The 25,530-nt window shown below is 44.5% G+C and overlaps 1 protein-coding gene across 7 annotated transcripts in view; it reads right to left on the bottom strand.

The window, feature by feature from the left end:
* The window catches only part of INPP4B (inositol polyphosphate-4-phosphatase type II B), an 813,539-nt gene that overhangs the window by 61,946 nt on the left and 726,063 nt on the right, over window positions 1-25,530 (bottom strand). For all 7 annotated transcript variants that reach the window (XR_015869683.1, XR_015869684.1, XM_088445787.1 and 4 more), the window contains 2 exons: window positions 24,291-24,431; window positions 23,505-23,602 (listed from right to left, as the gene is read on the bottom strand). Coding sequence is in view for 5 of the 7 variants with exons in the window: in XM_088445787.1 (XP_088301913.1) it covers window positions 23,505-23,602; window positions 24,291-24,431 (239 nt within the window). In the remaining 2 variants the exon portion in view is untranslated. The remainder of the gene's footprint in view (window positions 1-23,504; window positions 23,603-24,290; window positions 24,432-25,530) is intronic.

The raw sequence follows: 25,530 nt of genomic DNA, 5'->3' as shown, positions 1-25,530 counted from the left end.
AAGGTCTCTGCCATATGCACGCAGCAGAGTCCGGCATTGTGTCCCAGCTGCCGCGCGCCCTTCCGCCCACCAGCCAGTGTGTATGGCCATCCCCTGCCGGATACAGTGACAGGGGTCACAGGTTAGCCCCTCATTCTGCCCGGATGACTATGTGGCTGGTTGGGCCCTGGAGCCCTATTTTTACTGCTGGTGCTTCCCTCCTCCTCTGCTGCTCACCTCTGGATGGATCCCTCTCCACTCCACCTTTTCAACCCTCAGTTGGAGTCAGCAGCAGCTGGTAAGTAATACCAGATTTCAGTTAGTATTCCTCTAGTGTGTACCCCACTTCCTATGTGTACCCCTTCACCATTTGTGTATCCCTCCTCCTATATGTACCCCTACACCTTTGAGTACCCTACCTTCTATATTTGCCTCATTACCTTTGTGTTCCTCACCACCCCAGTGTACCCCACAACATTTTTCCTATCGGTGCCAATGTTTATTTTCAAGCAAAGGTTATGCAATTTATGGGGGGCCTATGTATTTGTTTTTTTCCTATGGGTGCCAGTGTGTGTGTGTTTGCCTCAAATATTAAGTATCCCCCGGATATATTAAGGAGGGACTGCAGCAGGTATCTCCGATACCTGCTGCAATCCCTCCACTCCCGCAGGCAGCCACACCTCCCATAGAAACCTATGGGGGATGCAATGCTGCCAGATCTATCAATATCCGGAATGCGACGCATTCCCGATATTTGGCCCCTCAGCTAAGGCTTATGGCTACACACCGCATAACTAGCTGGCAGAGGGATCCTCAGGAACCCTCCCACCGCAATGGCTGCCAGCCAACCGGGACTTTGCGTGCGCAGCAGCCCCGACACTGGCCGGCAGCTCTCCGGAGACATTGCAGGGACGGGCTCCTTTTGGAGCCCATGTCCCTGCATGTGCCGGATGATACATCCAGCCACCATGATCGCATTTTGTAATGCGATCATTGACATGCCCTGATCGCATTGCAAAAGTGATCATTAATAAATGGGCCCCTATGTGTTTGAATGAGAGGTGCAAAGGGTGAGAGATGAAAGGTAGGAATGAGATGGATGCATGACACACCCCATTTTTGAGTGTGCACACTCCACGACATGTTTCCACACCCCTCATGGTACGTAGCCATGCCCACGTCGACCACTGTGTGCGTGTGTATATATATATATAAAGGTTTTTTGTGAAATATATTTAATAAGTATTTAATAAGAATTCTATACATAGATTAACAGATCAACAATAATAAATAGATATCACATAATATGGAACTGCAGCTCTCACCAATCTAATTAAGCTCAAATACTGGCACTATAAAAATCATACCCAGTTCATCCATAATATCGCTATCGATATGATTTTATAGTGCCCGTAATTGAGCTTAATTCATTTGGTTATTGTTGATCTGTTAATCTATGTATAGAATTCTCATTATATACATTTTACAAAAAGCCAAGAGTCAGGGCTGTAGCTAGGGTGGTGCGGTCGGTGCCACCACACACAGCTGCCTTTATACTTGCAAATTGGTGGGGGGAGGGGGGGGCACCAATGCTCTTTCTCGCACAGGGCACCAAAATGTCTAGCTACGGCTCTGTACAGGGATATTCTTGAGCAAAACCTGTTTCAGTCTGCCTGTGATTTGAGACTGGGACGAAGGTTCACCTTCCAGCAGGACAATGACCTGAAGCATACTGCTAAAGCATAACTCTAGTGATTTAAAGGGAAACATTTAAATGTGTTGGAATGGCCTAGTCAAAGCCCAGATATCAATCCAATTGAGAATCTGTGATCAGACTTTGAAGATTGCTGTTCACAAGTGGAAACCATACAACATGAAGGAGCTGGAGCAGTTTTGCCTTGAGGAATGGGCAAAAATCCCAGGGCCAAGATGTGGCAAGCTGAATAGAGACTTATCCAAAGCGACTTGCAGCTGTAAATGCCGCAAAAGGTGGCTCGACAAAGTACTGACTTTGGGGGGGGGGTGAATAGTTATGCACGCTGAAGTTTTCTGTTACAGTATGTTGTCCTAAATGTTGTTTGATTCACAATATAAAAAAACACAACATCACAGTTGTAGGCATGTTCTGGGAATGAAATGATGCACACCTTCAAACAATCCATTTTAATTCCAGGTTGTGAGGCAACAAAACATGAAAAATGCAAAGGTGGGTGAATACTTTTGCAAGGCACTGTATATATAGACACACACGTGTATGTATATATATATATATATATATATACACACATATATATATATACATATATACACTCACCAACTTGCCAGGGGCGTATTAAGAGAGGAGGGGGCCCATGTGCATTCCCTATCCAGAGCCTCCTCCTCTCTCCCCAGCGGCTGGTAGTGGACTGGCCGCTGCAGTGGACTCTGGGCACTAGTCTGTGACCAAAGACTACTCTGCATGCGGATGTCATTGGGAAGATGGCGCGGCAGTCATTTTTCCTGCGATTTCCTCACTGCGCATGCGCAAAATGCCGGGAAAATGGCTGCGGCGGCCATTATAGATACACCCCTGATATTTGCCAATTCTCCCTGAATGTCAGGGAGACTCCCTGAAATAGCAGTAATCTCCCTGACTCCCTGAAGAGTCTAGCAATCTCCCTGATTGAACCTTACCCTCATTATGTAGCTGTTATATACTTGGAAAAAAATGAAATAAGGAATACGTATACATTCAAATGGGATCATCAGTGCCATTTTCATGCATTGGTTATTATAAGGTACAATGGTTTATTAGTGTGTTTTCATCAACAAGTAGATCTTACTAACCAACAACTGCTGCTTTAGGGCTCATTTACATTTGGATGTAAGTCAACTTTTCGGCACGCCTCTCAGGAGGAATAGTACACATACATTTTAATGCCAAGTTCATCGGTGTAGCTTTCACAATCTCCCCGAAATGCTTTTTCAAAAGTAGGCAAATTTATATATACTCACATTATGTTCTGATATATTTTTCAAAAATCTGCATGGTTATTAGGACACAGCTGGCTGCATTTATATTTGCATGGCTGTATGCCAATGTATGCAGATCTGTGCCTCTGGGATTACTGGTGGAGAATACCTTAACATGAGGCAGAGATATGATTAATAATGTGATTAATAATGCTGGTAAGGGAGTCAGCAGCAGTAGTCAGTATGTGTCATCTTTTCACTTGAACAGCTAGACTGGCATGATAATTGATGATCTGCTGGCATTGTATTTAACCAGAAAAGTGACTTGTTAATTAAACAGGTACTTCTCCTCTTAACTGTATACACTGCATTTCTTATGTACATACTTTAATAGGTCGCTCATTTCATTTTATATGAAACTGCCATTCACCAGAGAAGTAGCTTGAGGACTGTTTACTGCAGCTATTGTGATTATCAGTAACCATGACCTAGTATAAACACTATAGGCGGAATGTAATAGGGTACGAGTTAATGCACAAGTACAAACTCGCACAATCTCGCACATTTCAAAGGTACAAGTTTTTCCCGCAAGTCACAAATGTAATAGGGTGCGAATTTGCAGGTGCGAGTTTGACTGGCATGCGAACAGGGGCGTAACTAGGGAGTTTGACGCCCAGGGCCAGGGAATAAACGGTGCCCACCCCCTATCAGTGCCACAGGCCTAATTATCCCATGGGCCTAGTGCCCGACAACCTGGTGGTCTAGGGAGGGATTAATAGTAGCCTATCTGTCCAGTCCTCAGCCGCATTCTTCTGCCGCTGGCCAATCCTGGCCAGCAGCACCGCCACTGAAGCTCTTCTGTCTTAAGCCTGGCTTCTCCTGGCCTCTTCCATGGCCGCCGGAGCTCTTCCCGCAACGTCTGCATCCTCTGCCTGCCTTTGAACTGAATTTTCTGCCCAGTAGTGTCTGACGTCAGACGCCGTGAGCGGAGTCACAATAGGCTTGCCATGGCCGCTTTCTACTGGCTACCGGTCCACAAGCCATAATTGACTCACAACCAGCTCAAAATTCAAATGGCCGCCGGTCCGCGAGCTGCACCCAGTCACAGCCGGCGCCAAATGTCACCCGTCGCTGGGAACAGGCTGGTGAGATGTGTCTCGCTGGGGACACAACCTCACTGGCCTGCAGGACTTCTGGCAATGGGATCAACACTTGATTCCAGTGCTGGACATTGCCCAGGCCGAAATCTTATTGTGCCCTTAGATGGCGCTGGATATAAAGTGAAAAACAGTATAAGATATTAAGACAATACTTAATCCTTATGAGAGGTGTCTTTAATTGTCTTTAATCGCCCACAATCCTTTTTGTGTAGTTTCAAATAATCACAGAGGGCTCCACATGATGCATATGTAAAAAAACATATAAAAAATAATTCTTAGCAATATGGAAATATATATATGTATCTTTCAACTTCGTCTATATTTTAGATCAGAAGATCATAAATATTTATGATCTTCTGATCTAAAATATAGACGAAGTTGAAAGATACATATATATATTTCCATATTGCTAAGAATTATTTTTTATATGTTTTTTTACATATGCATCATGTGGAGCCCTCTGTGATTATTTGAAACTACACAAAAAGGATTGTGGGCGATTAAAGACAATTAAAGACACCTCTCATAAGGATTAAGTATTGTCTTAATATCTTATACTGTTTTTCACTTTATATCCAGCGCCATCTAAGGGCACAATAAGATTTCTATTGTACTGTAATTTTTGAGTTTTGTGAGACTCTAATTTTGTGCCTATAGGGGCTGCAGGTGTTGCGCACCATATACGTGGCCTTCCTTTTTTACATATATTGCCCAGGCCGGCAGAGCCCCCGTCTGCCGGGCCTATCATATGGCACCGAAGGCAAGGTGCCCCACATGCACCCCCCTTGGTATGCCTTCATGTAAGTTAAACTGCAGGTAAACTCGCATCTTGTGATGTGAGTTTCATTACAAGGTCCGAGTTTGACAGAAGCATGCACAGATCAGTGACAACCGTGCAAGCTTCTGGGTTTAAGTAAAAAATAAAGTAAAACAATCAGGAAAGATTTGTGTGGGGTCCCCCTTAAGCATAACCAGCCCCAGGCTTTTTGAGTCAGCCCTGGTTCAAAAAATACAGGGGATAAAATGTGTAGGGTTCCCCTGTATTTAATGAACCAGCACCAGGCTCTTGGACTGTCCTAGTTCAAAAATTACAGGGGACAAAATGAGTAGGGGGTCTGTATTTTTAAAACTAGCACCATGCTCCACTAGCAGGAAGGTAATGCTACACTTGACGGGGTACCCCCGACTGTAACATTCATCCCCTCTAACTAGTCAGCCTAGGCCAGGGATTCCTGGGGAATTGGGGACCCCGCCAATAAAGGGGTCCTCCCTCTCCAGGGCACCTGGGCTGGAGTGTCATCACAAAGTACAATCCTTAGAGGATGGTTCTATGTCCGGCGGATCCACGGTTCTCAGTTTTTTTATTTTAAGAAGACAATGGATATTTGACACTTACACTTACAATACACATCTGTATATATGAAAGCAGATAACGTAGAGAGAATCACTTTCCTCTACGTTATCTGGAAACAACAATTTTGCAGTCGCCATAGTATTGTATGGTGATGGAAAATCATCCAGATGTTATTAAAATACGATAAGCGCACTTTTGAGGCATATCTTTTTTTTTTTTCACATATTTGCAGGATTACCTCATAGTATGTGTACTAACCTACTGCGGCTTCTGTAGGTGTCTGGCTGCACACGCGCAGTGGGGCTGGCCAGGAGGTAAGACGCCACGCAAAAAAAAACTTAATTCACCCTACTTTTTCCCCATTGTTGTGTAGGGTTAGTTTTAAGAACATAGGAGCAAAACCATAATAATTCTTCAAATACATTCCCTGCATTCTCAATCGCAGAACCACAGTCCATTTTTAGAGAGAAAGTTGACCTCTATTCTGTACAGCCCGGGACTTGCTTGAAGAGCCGATGTGTGTCCGATGTTGCGTAAGTTGTGTTGTGTTCTCAACCCCCGGAGGATCTGCATATAACACAGATAGGGAAAGTGGGTGTAGCAAGATAATACTTACCAACTTTTAAAAAATAATTTCAGGGAGATTGTAAAAGCAACACCTATGATCGCAGCGGGAAAGTGGACATGTACTGTTACATCTGAGAGACGTGCCATAAAATGGACTTACATGTAAGTGAGCCCCAAAGCAGTTACTAAGATCTACTTTTTGATGAAAATATGCTGTAACTTTTCAGGGCTTGCTCATGTATTGTGTTTTACAAGTGGTTCCATATAAGCGGCAACAAGAAACATAGGGCCGTTTTCAATTAGTTTTGCATCAGCGAGAAAGTTCCACCTGCCCGACTTTTCGTTGCCTTCGCCTGTTTTGGACACGAAAATTTTTTGTGCGCGCTCCCAATATACTCCGTATTCAATTGCCAAACAGGGGAAAAAGGGACCCGGCGAATGTGAACCAAGCGACCAGTGCAGGATGAATTGGAGGAATCACTCTGTACCCCAGAAAAAGACGGTCTGACTTCGGAAATCATTATGGTAGTTTAGTATTAGCCCTAATTGAACTAGTTAGGGTACTTAAGCGGTGGCAATTGCTTGCTATTAGCATCTTGGTAAAAGAATGGCATAAAGCAGTGTTTTTTGGAGCAAATAAGTAGTTCCATCAAATTTGTGGTGCTTGTAAATGGGTACTAGAATATTTTAATGTCTCTAAAGTGAAGTTTTAGAAAAAGTGAATTCCTCCCTCATACAAGCACCTGCAATCCCTAAAACACTTGGCCCCTTCTTAGGGCACCACCAGAAGCTTATTTTGCTAGTTTTTGAAGCTGTCCACCCACTTTTTTCATTTTTACCCCAAATTTCTAAGGGCGATTTTGGGGTGTTTCTGGAATTTTATATTTTATTTTTTTGGGGTGAATTGTCTATGGGTTCTGAGTGGTTTCCCAACAACTGTACCCCAAAATATTTTACACTTTTTTTCTCCTGCTATTCTGTGGAGAAAAAGTTTAGTCTATTTCAGTGCATTGACTTTTCGCTTAGGCGAAAACGGACTGGAATTGAATACGGAGATAAATTTTCAGGCTAAATTTTCGCCATAAAACGGGTGAAAACGGCTTTTCACACCTAATTGAATATGGCCCTTAATATGAAAATGCATGTAGCCATAGGGATCATTGTGCCTTATAACCAATGCAGGGAAATAGCTTGATGATCCAATTTGATGTATATAAAATCGACATAATGAGAGTAAGGTGCAATCAGGGAGGGGATGCGGTGACAGTACCAGCGACCGATATGCTGGCCGTCTGAATCCCGACCCGGGACTAAAGATAGGCGTCAAAATCTTTAGCCCCACGCTGAAATCCTGACAGCCGGCATCCCAAAAGAAGGCAATCGGGGAATGGGTAGCATTGGCCGAGGGGGGGTTAGGTTTAGCCATCCCCCGGGGGACTTAGGGTTTGGTACCCCCCGGGAATGTTAGGGTTAGGCACCCCCGGGAGAGTTAGGTTTAGGGTGCGGGGAGGGGGGTTAAGATTTAGGCACCCCTGGGAAGTTTTAGGGTTAGGCATCACCAAGGGAGGGTTAGGGGGGGACAGGGGAGAGTTACCCTACTTACCACCTCCAGTCGGGATCTTGAACCTTTGGGCTTCCAGTATCATGTGTGACAATCAGGGAGAGTTGGTAAGTATGAGCAACATTTAGCCAGTCCGCCGCAGGCAGGCGGTAAGTCTGTTAGCAGTCATTAGCATATTTTTGCATATAAACTGCGAGTGTGATCGCAGCTGCGAATGCAATAGTGTTCAACTCTGAATTAGGCCCAATGTCCCTTATTGCTCTCATGTATAGGCGAAACTGGGGGGTTGTCCGGGAGTGCACCAGACCACCCATTAGCCCAGTTCGCCTATCCACTGAACAGCTGACCAACCATGGCCAATACCGCTCCCCGTCATCCCTTGCACCCTGCCGTCCGCCCTGCAATAGTTGTTTGGTTTTTTTTGGAGACCCGGCGTGTGACGTCATTATGTCACAATGGGCTGCTGAAATGGAGGCATCACCTGAGTTGCTGTGGTTGGAGACAGAGAAGGGAGGCTGCCTGGGGACACAGAAGGGGCACTGGCAGGAGACACAGAAGGGGGAGCTGGGTGGGGACACAGAAAGGCAGCTGGCAGGAGACACAGCAAGGGGGTTGACTGGGGAGACACAGAAGGGGGCTGGCTGGGAAAACACAGAAGGGTGGCTGGAGACACAGGAGGGGGGCTGGCTGAGGAGACACAGAAATGGGCTGGCTGGAAACAGAGAAGGGGGCTGGCTGGAGACACAGAAGGGGCGTTGGCTGGAAACACACAAGGGGGGCTGGCTGGAAACACAGAAGAGGGTCTGGTGGGAGACACAACAGGGGAACTGGCTGGAGACAAAGCAAGGGAACTGGCTGGGGAGACACGGAAGGGGGCTGGCTGGGGAGACACGGAAGGGGGCTGGCTGGGGAGACACAGAAGGGGGCTGGCTGGGGAGACACAGAAGGGGGCTGGCTGGGGAGACACAGAAGGGGGCTGGCTGGGGAGACACAGAAGGGGGCTGGCCGGGGAGACACAGAAGGGGGGCTGGCTGGAGACACAATAGGGGGACATGTCTGAGGAGACAGAGAAGGGGGCTGGCTGGGGACACAGAAGAGGGGCTGGCTGGAGACACACAAGGGGGGATGGCTGGAGACACACAAGGGTGGATGGTTGGAGACACACAAGGGGGGCTGGCTGGAGACACACAAGGGGGGCTGGCTGGAGACACACAAGGGGGGCTGGCTGGAGACACACAAGGGGGGCTGGCTGGAGACACACAAGGGGGGCTGGCTGGAGACACACAAAGGGTGCTGGCTTGAGACACAGGATGAAAGCTGGCTGAGGAGACACATAAAGGGGCTGGCTGGGGACAGAGAAGGGGGGCTGCCTGGGGACACAGAAGAGTGGCTGGCTGGGGACACAGAAGAGGGGTTGCCTGGGGACACAGAAGGGATTCTGACTGGAGACACACAAGGGGGGCTGCTAGAGACACAGAAAGGGGGCTGGCTGGGGACACAGATGGGGGCTGGCTGGGGAGACACAGAAGGGATTCTGACTGGAGACACACAAGGGGGGCTGGCTAGAGACACAGAAAGGGTGCTGGCTGGGGACACAGACGGGGGCTGGCTGGGGAGATAGAATTTTTTTTTCCAAGAAACAGTAACACAATATCTGACACGGTGCTAAAACTGGGACCACCCATAAGATTTCTAATTTTGCCTATGCTCTCATGTTAGGGCATATACTGTACTGCTGCATTGGGCCTGGGTGCAAATAAAGCAGACATTTTGTGTAATGTTCAAGCAGTATTCTGATGTAAAAGACATTTCAGTTCCAGAGTCTTTTTGGTATTCTGGAACATTCATGGAAAACAGGCCCTCATTCAGAGCCGTTCGCTATTTGCGGTCGTTCGTTTAAAAACAAGGGGTGGCTATTCAAATGATCCGTACGCACATTGCAGTCTGTTCACACCTCTAAGTCTGAACGAACGAGCAAAACATACGCTCGTTTATTTGTTAAAAACGCCCCCTGGCCGCTCGCACCATACGTCATGTCCGCTATTTATTAGATTAATCGAGTACATCGACCAGCGTATGAACTGCTCGCTATTCTTGTGGTTGGTGTTTGCTACCACAAATTTGCGAGCAGTTCTGGCTATAAAATAACCCAGTGACGTGGTCAATGACGCTGCTGTTTTAAATATACACACCTATAAAACGCCCGTTTTGACCTTTAAGCACGCCTGCGTCCGGATCTCCACTCCCCATTTTCAAGCACCTTCCCCTGTTACCACCCACATACGCCTCATTCTGTCACTCAAAATAGCAGGCACTCGCTATATAGCGTACAAACGATTTTCGGCCGCACTGACTGGTTCGCGCATGCGTACTAAAAACCGTACGCATGCGCAGATGTGCAAACATCGCTCGGAACGAGCGTACTGCCGCTAACGAGCGGCTCTGAATGAGGGCCACAGTTAGCAGACTTCTGCATTCCCGCAGAAAAGGGAGTGAGGCACTGTGCATAGGAGTTTGTCTCAGTGTGCAGCAGAATTGAAAATTATATTGATCACATCATGTTCTTGTAGGGGGAGCTCAGTTCTCCTCAGGGTGTGATAGAGGTATGAGGTTCTAAAATGAAAGCACTTTGTGTGTGTGTTGATTTTGATGCCAGTAAAGAATTTGTGCTACAATAGTTGTGGAGAAAACTATACTTAGACTTGACTTTGCATCTTTAAAGAGAAATGTAATCCCGTTGTGTATTTTTGCAAGTCAAGCCCCCCCCCCCCCCCAGAGGTGAGCTTGTTTCCTGATGGACTGAACCTCCTCTTTGTTTGTGATTGGGAAGAAATTTGCACATTTGACAAATAGTAACACAGGTATTTATACTTGATTTCAATTATACATTTCATACATATAAATTTGAGATATTTTGTCAAGTTTTTTATTTATTTATTATTGTGATAATTAGTTTATGAAACATCACACTAGGGAGTTCATGCAAGGCTAATAAATATTTCATGATGACAGGATTCATTGTTTTCTATTAGTGACTGCCAGATTACTTTGTGTAATTATCATTCACCTACATATTATGAGAGAATAATGTATCCTTTCTCACTGTCACTCCATACTCTATAATTAAATGCTTAGAGGTGTTAAATGTGTTAGGATGCTAAAGTCATTGCTCCAAACCTCCATGTCCAGTCCACCTACTGTATTTGTATGGGAAGTGATTTTATGTTCATCCTAGTCATTCAGTAGGGAGAATCCCTGATAAAGTAGCAATCTCCCTGACTCCTTCAAGAGTGTAGCAATCTCCCTGATTGCACCGTACCCCTCCTCCTCCCCCATTATGAAGCTGTTATCTAAAAAAAGAAAACATATATAGATATATACATTCAAATGGGATCATTTGTATAATTTCCCTGCATTGGTTACAAGGCACAATGATCCCTATGGCTACATGCATTTTCTGAAAAATATCAGTGTATTAACATCAATAAGTAGATCTTACTAAAGCCGCGTATCCACTACACGATATAAATGAACGCTTGAACGTTAATGACATCATTATCGTTCATAATCGTGCAATGGATATGCTGTCAACGACCAACAATGCGCGCTCCCGCTGGTCGTTGACGCTGTCGCTCATCGCCCAAACCTGCTGTCCAACCTGATGATATCGTCAGGTTGTGCAGGTTCGGGGATGAGGGAGGGTGCCAGCACTGAATGCAGGGCTGGATTAACAATGGGGTGGATGGAGCTACAGCTCCAGGCCCACCCATAAAAATAGGCCCACACCAACTGCTGTAAACAGGCAAAAAGTGTCCTGCTACAGCAGCCTGCCAGTGGCCATCTGAGGCAGCCTGTCCCCAACCAACTGCAGGCTGCTAACCCCCTTTCCCGGCTGCGGAACGCCACCCACCCACTCCTTTTCTCCCGGCCGCGGGCCACTCCCCCTCCGACGGCGGATCAAATGCAACTGCTGGCATGTAGTGTTGTCATGGCAGCACAGTGGACAGCTTCTCTAGCCGTCCCTGCGCTGCCTACACAGGTTCCCCTGTGCCGCGTGATGTCAAGAAGGTGCCGCCCCGACATCCACCGCGTTCAAAGCAGTTGTTTTAAATTTAACCGGACCGGACCAGCACACCACAGAACTCAACGCAGTCACAGGCAGCTTTGTGAAGACAACCAGCAGGTTGTCTGATCCTTCAGAATGAGGTGAGGCTTCAGCCCTGCTGACTGGCTACCTGCTGCTGCTGGTGATACAAAGGTTAGTAGGAAAATAATAATATATATTTTCTCTGTGTATTTATAATATATACACATATGTGTAGTATATATATAAATGTACAACTATTTATATGTGTTTATTTATAGTATGTAGTATAAATGTATATATATAGCCTCCTAGTTTAAACACCGGGCTAGCTCAGTTTCCATGGGCTCTGCCTGTCCTCTGTGCTGACCTCGTCCTCCCCATCACAGCTCCTTCCTGCTCCCATACCCATTCTGTTGAATCTCCGCTCACATACTTACTCCAGTGGGCAGTTTTCACCTCCTAAGACTGTTTTATATATATATATATATATATATATATATATATATATATCAAATCAGTCATCACAAGGTGCAAGCACTTGCTGGTTACTGAGTGGGGAGTATGGTGCTATGCTGGCAGGGTGACCCACGACAGGCCTCACTGATGCAGAGCAGGTTCAAGCCTGTTGGATTCTTACCCGTGCAATATTTAGTAGAGACAGAAGAAACTTGAATCTCCTGCCATTTCCCCCAGGAATCTGTGAAGCAGCCCAGGCAGGGCCCACCTCCCCAGTGGTAAATGTGGGAGTATGAGAAGTTAAGTTTTCCCGGAGCACATACATGGACAAGCTTTTAAACTCCTATTGTCCACCTCCCTACCTACACACATACACACCGCCGTCAGTGTGCCACATGCTACGGACTCTAACTTGGACTGATAAAGCTTATCCCCTGATAAAGTGCCTTCTGCTTTTCAATGTGACATGATGTGTATCAGGGTGGCATAGTGTGTATCGTGGACACTAAAATGTGGCACACTGTGTTCCAGGGCACTACAAAGTGGCATAATGTGTATTAGGGCACCACTATGTGGCATAATGAGTATTAGGGCACTACTATGTGGCATAATGTGTGTTAGGGGCACTATTATGTGGCATAATGTGTATTTGGGGGCACTACGATGTGGCATAGATTCTGAGTCCGATGCAGAAGCGCATGCAGCAGCGTCTATTAATTGTCACTAATCTATCACTCTATGCAAATGCTGCTACAAACTCCTTCCTTTGTATACATCAGTGCGTCCCAATGTACAAGGTCTGAGATGCCCACTTTCAGCGTCCGTAAACACATTAATACTAATTTGTGCATTCTTAGAACCCACCATCGATCGCACAATCAAAACTTCCAACCCCCATGGCAGGCAGGTGCAGTTTCTTCATCTGATTATGGCCCCTTATGCCTGCGGCTTGCATCTGCGTATGCAGTCACTTTCCTTGAAATGCCCACAGCACTCCCATAAAGCGCCCAATTAACAGACCCCCTGTGTCCTAAGCTACACTGCAAACATTTTTAGAATAAAAGTTTTGTGTAAAATGTATTTGAACTGATTAAATAAAGCCTAAGCTTTGTGCCCTACAGAAAGGTCGGTTACACTATAGTTTCATTAAAATTCTAAATTCTATACATTAGGGGTACCTGGGACTTACATACTGTGGATTTTGTGTTAGTGCTATCACTGTATAGATAGATAGAGAGAGAGCTTGGGGTGGTTGACGATAGGTGGTAGCTTTGCCCTTCATGGTGCTAGCCACACCCCACAGCACAGACCACATCCCCTGTACAGACCAAACCCCCCTCAACAGTAGTCACACCCTTGCCATAATGGTCACACCGCCTGTGGCAGCACACAATAGGCCCTTCATAAATTTCAGCTCCAGGCCCATGTGGACCTTAATCTGGCACTGACTGAATGACAGATCGTAGAGTGTGGGCTCAATGTCCACTGCACAATATAATGAACGATAACGATGTTGTTATCATTCATTCAATCATTCTTTAGTCGTATAGTGGATATGCGGCTTAACTGCTTTGGGACTCATTTACATTTGGATGTAAGTCAATTATATACAGTGGCAAATGCAGGATTTTGAAAGGGGGGTTTCCAAATCCTTGGTTACTGAAACCAATGAATAAACATCTAGCCACAAATATATATATATATATATATATATATAAATATATCACTCAGCCTATGACGGGTTACCCACACACTGACTGGCATACACAGACACACACACACACCTCTATCACAAAAAAACATGAATGCAGCAGGCAAATAAATACAGCCAGCACGATTTATTATAGACCCTCCTCCCCCAGTAGTACCCCTTATACAGTGCCCCAAGTAGTGGACCCCCTATGTAGTGCCCCCAGTAGTGTCTATTAAACAGTGACCCCAGTAGTGCCCCTTATACAGTGCCCCCAGTAGTGCCCCATATACAGTTCCCATTATACAGTGCCCCCAGTAGTGGTCCCCCTTATGCAGTGACCCTTATACAGTGCCCCCAGAAGTGGTCCGCCCTATGCAGTGCTCCCAGTAGTGGCCCTTATACAGTGCTCCCAATAGTGCCAGTAGTGGCCCCCCCTTTGCAGTCCCCCTTATACAGTTCCCTCAGTAGTGGTTCCCTTATACCATGTCCCCTGTAGTGTTCCGCCCTATGCAGTGCCCTTACATATATAACACAAGTCAAGACACACACTATGGTCCTGATTCAGAGCCGGGCGCTCTGACCAGAGCGCTCGCTCTGAATCAGGGCCCTCCTTCATTAAAATGGAGCGTCCTCCTGGACGCTCGTATAGCTGTGGGTCACCACCCACAGCATATACGAGCGTCCAACAAGATGGTCGCGATGGTCTTGACCATCGCGACCATCGGACTTGCGAGTGAAACCCTGTGGGTCGGATTTCTCAACCACAAGCCCTGGAGTGATTTTGGCTCTATCAGAGCCAAAATCACTCCCACTGACATCACTAGTGATGTCAGTGGGGCCGGCTTCAGACTGTAGGCGTTCCCATGGGAACGCCTCCGTCTGGCAGGCACGCCCCCGGCACGCCCACCAAAGGGGCGTGCTGTCAATCAACATCGACAGCACGCCCCCTTTGGTGCGAGACCCGGAGCGATGGAAAGTCCTTCGCTCGCCGGGTCTCGCACATGCGCACGACGGAGCTCCCTCCGTTGTGCGCATGCGCAGTGGGGAACATCGACCCACTTGCGAGCGTACTGCTGCTTGCGAGTGGGTCTGAATGACCCCCAATATACTTACCTGAATCCCCGCTCCTGCGCCCGCCACCGTCCGCTCCACTGTCCACCCACTCGGCCCTATGGAAGAGACATCATGATGTCTCTCCTGTCTGACTCTCATTGGCTGCTAAAGCAAACACATTTGTACTACCCGGCATCGGCGGCAGTGTGTTTGTGACTGTGTAGTGCGGACTGCACTCACTGTGATCCGCACTACACTTAAACCGATCGGAGGGCAGGGGGGGTTTTTTCTGGGTACTCAGAAACCCCCCTGCGTGCGCATATGATAGAACATGTCTCTCAGATGTAGCAGTACATGTCCACTTTACCGCTGCGATCATACTGTAGGTGTTAATTTCACAATCTCCCTGAAATGCTTTTTCAAAAGTAGGCAAGTAGCTCATTCAGACCCGCTCGCTAAGATGCATACTCTCGCTGCTGCCAATGGTATGCAGTGTGTATGCATCGCAGTGCGCATGCGCATACCTTAGCGAAAGTTCACAATACATTCGCTCGCAGCGCATAGACAGCCCAGCAGAGTGAGTGACAGGAGAAGCCATTTGTAGGTGGTAACAGGGGCTGGCCATTAAAAACGGGGGAGTGGAGGTGCAAACGCAGGCGTGCCTGAGCATCTCAACTGCATTTTAGAGGTGTGCACAATTATAAGACAGCATCATAGTACACGTCACCTGGCTTGTTTTTACACTGAAGTGCTCGCAGTGCTTGCTGCAGGGTATGGTCAACCTCAAGCGCTGCAATAGAATCCGATGTACCGATGGTTGTATACACTTCCTGGACTTAAAACAGGCTGGTGGGTGTCTACATACACTATGTGATCGCTCTCTAAGACATACTGGGCGTACTAATGAATTGCTGTGCGGTAGCATTGCCTACGCAATTTGCATACACATTGTGCGAGCGATCGCATCTAACGAGCGGCTCTGAATCAGGCCCCTAGTCCTGAGTGCAGCCATTCTGCTATAGTGACTCTGTGACAAGAACCAGACAGGCTTTGCAGCAGTAATACACACAAAGGGTTGGGTACGGGATCTCAGCGGTCAAACAGGATACCAACTATATTCCAATGCCAATGTAAAGAATAGATATATTGCCTACTGACCACCCTGATCTGCACAGTGCAGTGTGCAGATCAGGGTCTACACGTGACTATCTGGCGCAAATTCTCCATAAAGGATTATAAAAACACAAAATGCAGGTGCTATAATGTCACAAATATGAAATCTAACGTTTAGTACTCCAATTTCCCAAATTACCCCAAAAAGTAAAAAGTCACTTTTCACTGTAGTTAACAAACGTCTTTAAAAGAAAAATATATATATATATTTTGCAATGCGCAAATCTGTGCAAGGTGAATGATAATTTTATTAGCCGGGTTTTACAAAGAAGTCATATTATTGCTATTCGCATGCCAGCAACTTGGGAGAAAGCATCGCTAAATGAGAAAGCTCAAGCTGCTATAGTATTTGCACAAATTGCTGCTTTGGCTTCTTACCCGCCACAATCTTTCATTTGCAACCTAAAGCAAATGGATTCATGATGAGACCTTAAATATTTCAGATATTTTGAGTTATTTTTCTGCTACTGCAATAAAAAAACACTTAAAATGGAAATTTTAGAACGTAAAGAAGTATGTAGCATATTATGGAAGAAGCACTGTATGCAATTATATCTACAGATCCCTAAAGCACGAGTTGCTGTTATAGATAAAGTACAAATCGCACAAAGTGCAAACATTGCATCCAACAGCTTCCAATCAGGACTCGTGTAGTCACACGTCACCTGCACATACAGTATTTATTAGCAGACATCTTTAGCTTAAAAACTTGTAATCAGCTGAAATTTGCACTAGAGGTTCTTATAAATGACTACAGTGATCAGGAGACAGTGACATTTAAAGGATTACACAACATTTATGGAATTTTATCCTAGGCAAGAAATGTGCACATAATGTACAAGTATATAAGGCCTGATTAATGAAGCCTGCTACTACCCTAGGCCAAAGCAACAGCAGTGCCCCAACTATCCACCATTCCACTAAGATTTATGTTTGTATTCTGTTCCCAACTAGGAAACCTATTTGTGTGTAGTTTTCTTGCCTACTCTCCTGAAATTGCTGGGAGGCTCCCAAAAGCCGGGTGGCGCTCCCGGACACCTGTAAGAGTAGGCAGGTCTCCTGGAGCCAGCCGTATTTTCTTCCCCTTCCCCAATTTTATTGAGAAATAGAAAATAACTAAATAATAGTAAGAATGAGATCAGATCAAGATACTGTAATGATTGTGCTTTTATTGTGCCTCTATTATACATGCTTTGGGGCCTATTTATCAATCTTTTTTTACTAAAATAAGTTGAAAACGGGTGTTTTCACCTCCTTTTTGTACATTATTTTGTCTTATAGGTGAACTATAATGGATGCAGGGGATGCTTCTGCTAAGGGGCCCAGGCAGCTTCCAGGGCCCGCCTCCCCCTGCACCCAGTCATGCTGCAATGCATACATAGCTAGCTGCTGCCTTGCCTGCTGGGACATCCACAGATCACGCCTCCTCCCAGTGTCAGTGAGGAGAGATGGACCCAACGGCATTGGAGAGGAGGCATCTGACTGCAGCTGCTGAACACTGATAAGCAGCCGACGGTCAAAATCAGCCAAGCAAGGGAGAGGTGAGCAACCGCAGGCAGTAGGGAGTGTGACAGGTGGTCCCAGTCGGCCAGGAGGTAGCACGCATGGGCACGTGACACAGACATTTATATTATAACATTACCAAAGAAGAAAGATCAGGCACAGGAGCCTTTCAATATTTTACTATGGGGCCCCCTGTTGCACATACTGGGCCTGATTCAGAGATGTGACTTCATACAAATGCAACTACATAGTACATAGTACAGTGTACTCCAGACGTATGAATGTGCAAGGAGTCAGATACCCACTTTTAGCATTTGTAGATGCTAAAATACTGCATGGTGCATCTTTAAATGCAATCAGTGGTGGATTAATACCTAGTGGCTGCAGAGCTGCAGCTTCCACAGTAAAATCTGCCACCTCAATGAGCCAGTTGCAGTCTGTGGGGACTATTCATCAACACTAAAATAATGGTTTTAAGGACATTTTCCTTAATTAACGTTATGTTAGTATTCTATAACACACATAATACAGGAGATATCACTGATATCTCCTGGTTAAGTCCGTCTGCGTTAATTTCCACACTCCCTATACATTAGTATGGGGATGTAGAAATTAGGCTATTCATCAAATTCCCAAAATTATGTATTTTCAGAATTTGATGGTGTTACTATACACCACTCCCAGGTGGCGTATAGCGGGTTACACTTACCTTCTTTCAGCTGGGCAGGTCCTCCTCCGGCTCCCTTCGTCACTCCCTGGTCCCTCCTCCAACTCCAGCTGCTACTCTGTGTGTTCTCCCGGAAGAACACAGTAAAGTTTAAAAAAAAAAAATCTTCAGACGGGAGGTCGGAGTCCATGGCTGCAGCCTGTGACAGGCGGGCAGGTAGTTGGGAAAGAGTAGCGGAGGGGGAGGGGTTGGGGGTGACGAACGAACACAGCATTACCCCAGCTGTAATCAGTGCTGCTCATGCGCCGCTTTTGTGAATGCAACGGTGCATGCGCAGCACTGATTACAGCTGCGTTAAGTTAGAGCAGGGAAAAGTATCTATTTTCTGAGAAGCTGTCATCGCAAAAATGACAGCTTTTCGGAATAGATAGTTATGGGGAGGAGGAATGATGAATTCCTCAGGTAATTAGGTAGAACTCCATGCGAGTTCTAAACCTAATTACCTCCAGCAATTTTTTTTTAGTAATGATGAATAGGCCCCTGTGACTGAACTGGCTACCTTGTCACAGGCAGCGGCTTCCCATTGGATGCACTACCTGCCAGTCACACACAAAATCGGCAGTCCCAGGGGAAGCTGCTCCTCTGCCTTTCGGGCAGCCCTACTCGGCTTCTATGGACTGCATCCAATGCAATCCTTAGAAGCCAAAGTTATGTGAGGTGCCACCGCCTCTTCTGACAGATCCAGTGCCCAGGCACCAGGACCTGGCCTGACCCTTCAGTGTCTCCCCCCTCTTTCGGCAGTGGCAGCCCATCTCATCCAAGAGGGTAAGAGCCATTGCTGGACGCCACCGTCGGTTGCACAATTGAAATCAGCCCTATGGTAGTTGCAGATTTACTGTCTGTGTATGGCCTTCAAAGTGAACGATTGAGTGTCTGAGTATGCAAACGCTTTACTGACACGCACGTGACATGCCCATAAGACAGACCATCTCTGTGCACCTGTTTAGCCCCCTCCCAGTCACTGTCCAGGAACACCAAGGCATCTCTGATAAAGTGTGTCTCCATAGCAACAGCACCTTTGTGCATACACTCCGTGTAACGCCGTAGAAGTTTTTAGGGATTTTCACGCAGTAGCAGAAAATCACTCACCTCCATGAACATTGTCACTGGGTGCAGCTCAGAGTCAGACCCACAGTGAGCAATATACAAGCAGCATGGCACTAAATCAGAATGAGACAGCTGCATTCTAATGTGATGCTACGCTGTCTATCATTGCATAGCCGGGGCTGTAGAGCTCTTAGGGGCATATTTATTAAAGGATATTTGTGGGAGACCCAGAAATGGTAAGGGTCCCCAGGATTTACCATGGAGGGACTGCAGCAAATATCTCTGCCATGGTCCATCTGCAAAGCAGCTCCCGTAGATTTCTAAGAGGGCTAAAAAAATATATTAAATACCAAGCCTAAATAAATATATATAAATAATAATAATATGTAGATGGTAATATAATATATAAGATATTAACTGCAGCTAACTACTATTGGGGTTATTGGTTATCCCAAATGTTAAAACTATAACCAGAAAAAAAAGAGTAAGCACTTTTAATACAATTTAATTTAATTTATATTTATTTAATAGCCTGTATTCCGCATGAAAAACTCTTTGCCCCTATTATTACATTGAGTTTGTGCTATGCTGGGCATATTCAGAGGACTGCAAATACTCTACCCCATGTAAATGGAGAGTGTACAGGACAGATCAGTTCCAGGATCTAGCCCCGATACTAGTTCAATCAATAATTCTGGGTACACACTAGACGATATGTCTACTGTAGGTCGCTGACGATGAGCGCTCACGATGCGCACTCCCGAATGCAGCATAGCCCCCGCCATCGCTCCGTTGCTGCCGGCATCTGTAAGTAAGTGTGTATGAATTTGCAGATGCTGGCTCCCCCGCCGGGTCCCATTGCTGAAGATGTCGGGCTGTACCCGGGATGTACCCGGCTCAACTGTCTTTTTCCCAAGCTATAACTCTTAGTAAGGTTCAAAATATTTTCTATCACATGATTAAACATAGTCCTAATTATAGACATAAAGGGGCAAACACACTAGACGATAAAACTGAACGATAATGATACGATATCGTTCAACGATATATCGTTCATATCATCCAGTGTGTATGGTCTGAACGTCCAATGATGCGTGCTCCCGCGGGTTGTTATCGATATCCCCAGTCGGCTGTACATGCAGCCCAGTCTGGGCATATAATGAGCGGTGCCATGCTAGTGTCAATACACCATACAGCACAAAATGCTCAGCACAAGTGACCTGATCTGAGAGGTGTAGCGTACAGTTTTTTCCTTTACACTTTGCATCTTATTTGCACTGTAGACACATTGAAACACCACTCACAGTGTACTAGAGATGCCGGGCTGCGGCTTTAACTGCACAGGAATTAAATTTAAACAAGTACAAAATCACAGATAAAACACAATGATACTTGATGTGAGAAAAGCCGCCTCCGGCGTTCACACACAGATGTACAAATGTCGCATTTCAAATTGATCAGTGCAAGCTAACAAAGTAGTTTTGTCGCTTCCAGTTGTATTATTTATGCAGCTAAGATGCTCATTTTGAGCAAGAAAGATGCTCCGTGCAGCAGTGACGCCAGGGACCTGGCATGCCGGGAGGGGCTGTTTGGCGCAATTGAAGCCACAGTGTATGAGGTGACGCAAACTCTTCCCACTTTGTAGAAAGTGTTGCATTATAGAATAAATCAACGGTTCTCAACCCTCAACAGGTCAGGTTTTCAGAATTTCTGTCTGTTAAAGCAGGTTGGATAATTACTGACCCAGCAAAATAGATTAACTCACCTATGCATAATTAAAGAAATCCAAACATGACCTGGCTGTTGGTGATACTTGAGGAGTTGAGAACCCCTGGAATACATAGCTTACCGTGAGGCAAAACATGTCAAATTGGCCCTGCTTAGAAACTATATGGAATCTATCATTAATTCAAATACAGAGATTATACATTTGTTATTGTATATTTGGGTGATTAAATCCATCCACATAATTCAATTGTCAATGTTTTTACTAGCCTGACTGACTGACTGACTGACTGAATTTAGGTTGTTATGCAGATTCTGTTTAGGAATGTATAAATAAATTATACAAGCAAATCACGCAAGGAGAAAGAACTCAAGTATCACATGAAGCAGGCAGAGCATCACCTTCATATTCTAAGCAAACTACAAGGCACATTGACTGTGACGATCAAAAATCATAGAAGTCTTTATCATTCATATATAATCACCAGTGTATCTGATGCCCTATTTTATTATGGTACATCTCCTGACGGGAGAGTGCGAGTGCTTAGACATAGTAAGGGCATTAAAACACACATGCCTTAGGTTAAAACACAGCCTTTCGCCATAATAATAAGAAATCGGATTATGTGAATGTACCAAAATGAATGCTAAGCAGAATGAATATGATCGAGGATCACAGAGCATCAGCATAGATTTTTTTTCCTTCGTATTTCTAAAATATCCTACCAAAACACAACTGAATAGTAAGATATAGCCTGCAGATATAAGAAAAGTGACCGGTACCAGCAAAAGCGTGACAGGAAAGTGGGTGTAGAGCAGGAGAACAGCCAGAGGTGGGCCAGTATACAAAACTATACACATAACACTTTACACTTAAACTTACAACATTCCTGGTTTTGAACATTAATGGAGTAAACATATACTGTATCCAATAAAATTATATATTATACTAACTGTAATTTAACAAGGGAACATTACAAAGTACACAATAGAGCAAAGATAGACAGTTGGTAGATGTAGAACAAGATGCTAATACTGTAACCATTATTATTTCAACAAATGCAAACTAAATACACATTTTAATGGCTAGCACAGAAGAAACATGTGGTGTACCCATAGCAACAGATCAGACACTAACTGGCACTTTCTAAACTGCCCTAGACAAAGGTAAAAGGTGACAATTTATAGGCAGAAGTTCTGTACTCTCATAAATCAGGATTTATTTTGGTAACTGTATTAAATACAATTGTTTTAACATGGCAAATCACTTTTGAGTGTAGTCATCAATTAAAAGTCTCAGATCATTAAAGTTCAAATCCTTTTAGGGGGCATGCCAATAATTAACTAATATTAAGGTACTACCTGAAGGGAGCCCTAGAGTCTTTTGCAGCCTAGAGATTATCTTATTGCAGCACTGTGTTTTTGTATGGAATGGTGGGAGAACTATGCAAAGCGCTCCTCTAGGTACTCTAGTGATTATTTGTTATTAAATGAATAAACTGTATTACATGAGGTAGTCTGTAATGTCTCTCTAGTTTCTGTTATCAGAAAGGATGTCAATACTTAGAATTACTGATACCCCTTTCAGACATGTCGAGAATCCCAGGAATTTGACCGGCCTCAGACAAATTCCCAGGTTGCCGCGTATGTCTGAAAGGTACCTACCCCGGGAACACGTTCTCGGGTAACCGACCCTTCAATCAACCAGGGAATTTCCCAGGACTTAAGTCCCGGGAAATTACCCTGCTTATGTCTGAATGGTGCTACCCGGGAATTTACTACTCCTGGGCTGCACCAAGCAGCTTTTACATTGATTTGGTAGCGCAGAGCGTCCTATAGGATGCCCAGCGCTGCTGCTTTGAGTTGGCAGCGCAGAGCATCCTATAGGATGCTCAGTGCTGCTGCTCACCAACCCCAGCGCCGGTGGGTCTCTGCCACAGCGGGCCGCCCGCACTCCCGCTGGACCACCAGGGCACATTTAAATAACTTAATAATAATAAAATTAAACGCCTGTAGTGATTGCTTGGCTGTCTGCTGCATGATGATGACATCATCAGCGGCAGCTGGAGAGGGGGAAGAGCAGAGGAGAGGCAGGTAATATTAAAAACAAAAAAACCCTGCTTATGTCTGAAAGGGGTCTACCTGGCAATTTCCCGGGTAGACGCTGTAGTGTGACCAAATACCCGGGATTTTGCACAGGAGAAATTCCCGGGTCTGAGCAGGAAATTTCCTGTGTCGTATGTCTGAAAGGGGTATGAGTGTACTTACAGCTAAGGGATTATATGTACTATAGGGTTTGCATATTTATTATTTGGACACCACCAAATTATAACTGGCTCGCTGTGCGGTTCTCTCCTCTGACTAATACTCTAAATCAAAAACGAATTCCATTTCCCATAATTATAAGCACTGTGTTTTCTAAGTAGTACTCTAAGTAATAAATAAATCAATTTCATGCCATACTTACAGTCTGGAACCGCTGTGTCTGCACACAGTCTGTAATACTCTTCCAAATGTTCAACATTCTCTTGGTTAATACTTTCTTGCAAAGAGGTGTCACCAAACCTGCAACCGTGAAAATTAATTAAGAAAGTTGCACTTGGAATAATCAATAATCCAATCCATGTAATAAACCATACTGTTGGCTAACTGTGACAAATTAACCTAATCATGCTTGTAAAGTATGGTCTTTGCATATTATGCTTTGCTATTAGGAACCACTCACAATAGGCTAAAACCTTTCAAAGAATGGATTTATTTGCTAAAGAGGTTAATGTATGACATTGTCGTATGTTTTACACAATCTATACTGTTTAATACATTTACAGTAAGTAATACGTCATAAAGGCTCTGCTTATTATATTAACCAATATTATGGCATACAAGAAAATTTATCTGCTCTACTGTTTATTCTTTTTAACTAACTCAAGGAGCAATGTGGTCAAATGGACATTCAGGTCATCCTTGAAAAGAGCTAAGGTTGAGAAATGATAAGCTGCTATCTTGTTTGCAATTCCTATGAACGAGACATGCTTGCTAACTTACAGCTTAACAATGACCAAAGTTAGAAAGGTTGCAAGTCCATCTGGTTCAACTTCTTGGAAATTGCAATTGTGGTAATACAGAGGAAGCCAAGCCTCCACCCTTCACTTACTGGCCCCAAAAAGTCAACTTTAGATATTCTCTGAAGAAATAACAGCTCATTTAATTTGGAAAAAGAAAAATGTGCATTTGTCACGGTACATGTCCTTACCTTTCTGCAATTGTTTGCTGCTCATTAATTCCTACGTTAAAAAGCACTGGGTAAACACTTAGCAGCTTTCCATCTTTGATCTCTTGTGGGAGCAACTCAAACATTTTTGTTGGAAGCTTCACCTCAACTAAATAGTGCTCTCTAAAAGTAAAATTGAGACAAATGTTATCTTATCCAGAAAAGGCAGAAATAAGAGGAATATGATGATTCTGTATGTTGGTTTTACCATAATGGTCTTTTTACAGACATAATCTTATCCCTCTGTCTATCTGCTCCATGCTGAACAAAGTCAATGCGATGGAGAATTTAAATGGAGATGTGCAAATAATATTTTATGTTGTAAAAGTCAAGTTTAATAACTTAAATGAGGCAGATTTATTTTTTTTAGTGCTGTTATCTTTTAATCTAACAAATGAGAACCGTGTACATATTTAATTGATATAATCGTATAGCCTGGCCTGAATTATATGGTTAATAATAATAATAATATTACTATACTTATTATTATCATTATTATTATTTATATGACGCCAGCTTTCTCTGCAATGCTTTATAATTGGATCAGCGTAGCTAATCCAGATGGACTAGACTGGCTCAGCAAACTAGGACATTTCCTCAGATTTATAAGCATGCACAAAAGTATCTGACAATACCATTTATTACACTGAGCATTAAGTGATCTCAAGAGATTCCTTAATTGCACAAGGACTGGTGTGGGGTCCTGTATTGTCAGAGCAATGCTATTTGTCATTTGGCAGAGGTACCTGACTCCAGGCCTTGTGAATAAAAAACAAGTCACAGTACTTATTATGTGTATTTCTTCACATAACACCTACAGCACTGCTGGAATAAATAAGGACACCTACAGCACTATGAATAAGGGCTTGCACAGAGTAGGGCTGATGTTCTGAAGCTCTTGGATAGGTGTCCCTTAAGGATTACTATCTATCTTCTTTGGAATTGCTGAATGCTACGATATTGTGCATCCTGTTAATACAGGTACTTCTAAATAATGATTTTTGGTCTATATTCACATGTTCCATAATTTGAAATGTGAAATCAGACCGTAGTTAGTGAAACAGACCACAGGCATAACAGAGATCATTTAATTAGACATAACTATCTCCAGGTTGTAGTGTATAATACAGTGGGCCTGGACACAGAGCGGTTCCAGTAAAACAGATGATAGAAAATCTGACTAAACGACATTACCCCTTATGCAGTAGCACAACTATTGTTA

The sequence above is a fragment of the Taudactylus pleione genome, unplaced genomic scaffold (genome assembly GCF_031769625.1).
Source record: "Taudactylus pleione unplaced genomic scaffold, aTauple2 ptg000389l, whole genome shotgun sequence".
Taxonomy (NCBI): domain Eukaryota; kingdom Metazoa; phylum Chordata; class Amphibia; order Anura; family Myobatrachidae; genus Taudactylus; species Taudactylus pleione.
This window is presented reverse-complemented; position numbering and strand designations above follow the sequence as displayed.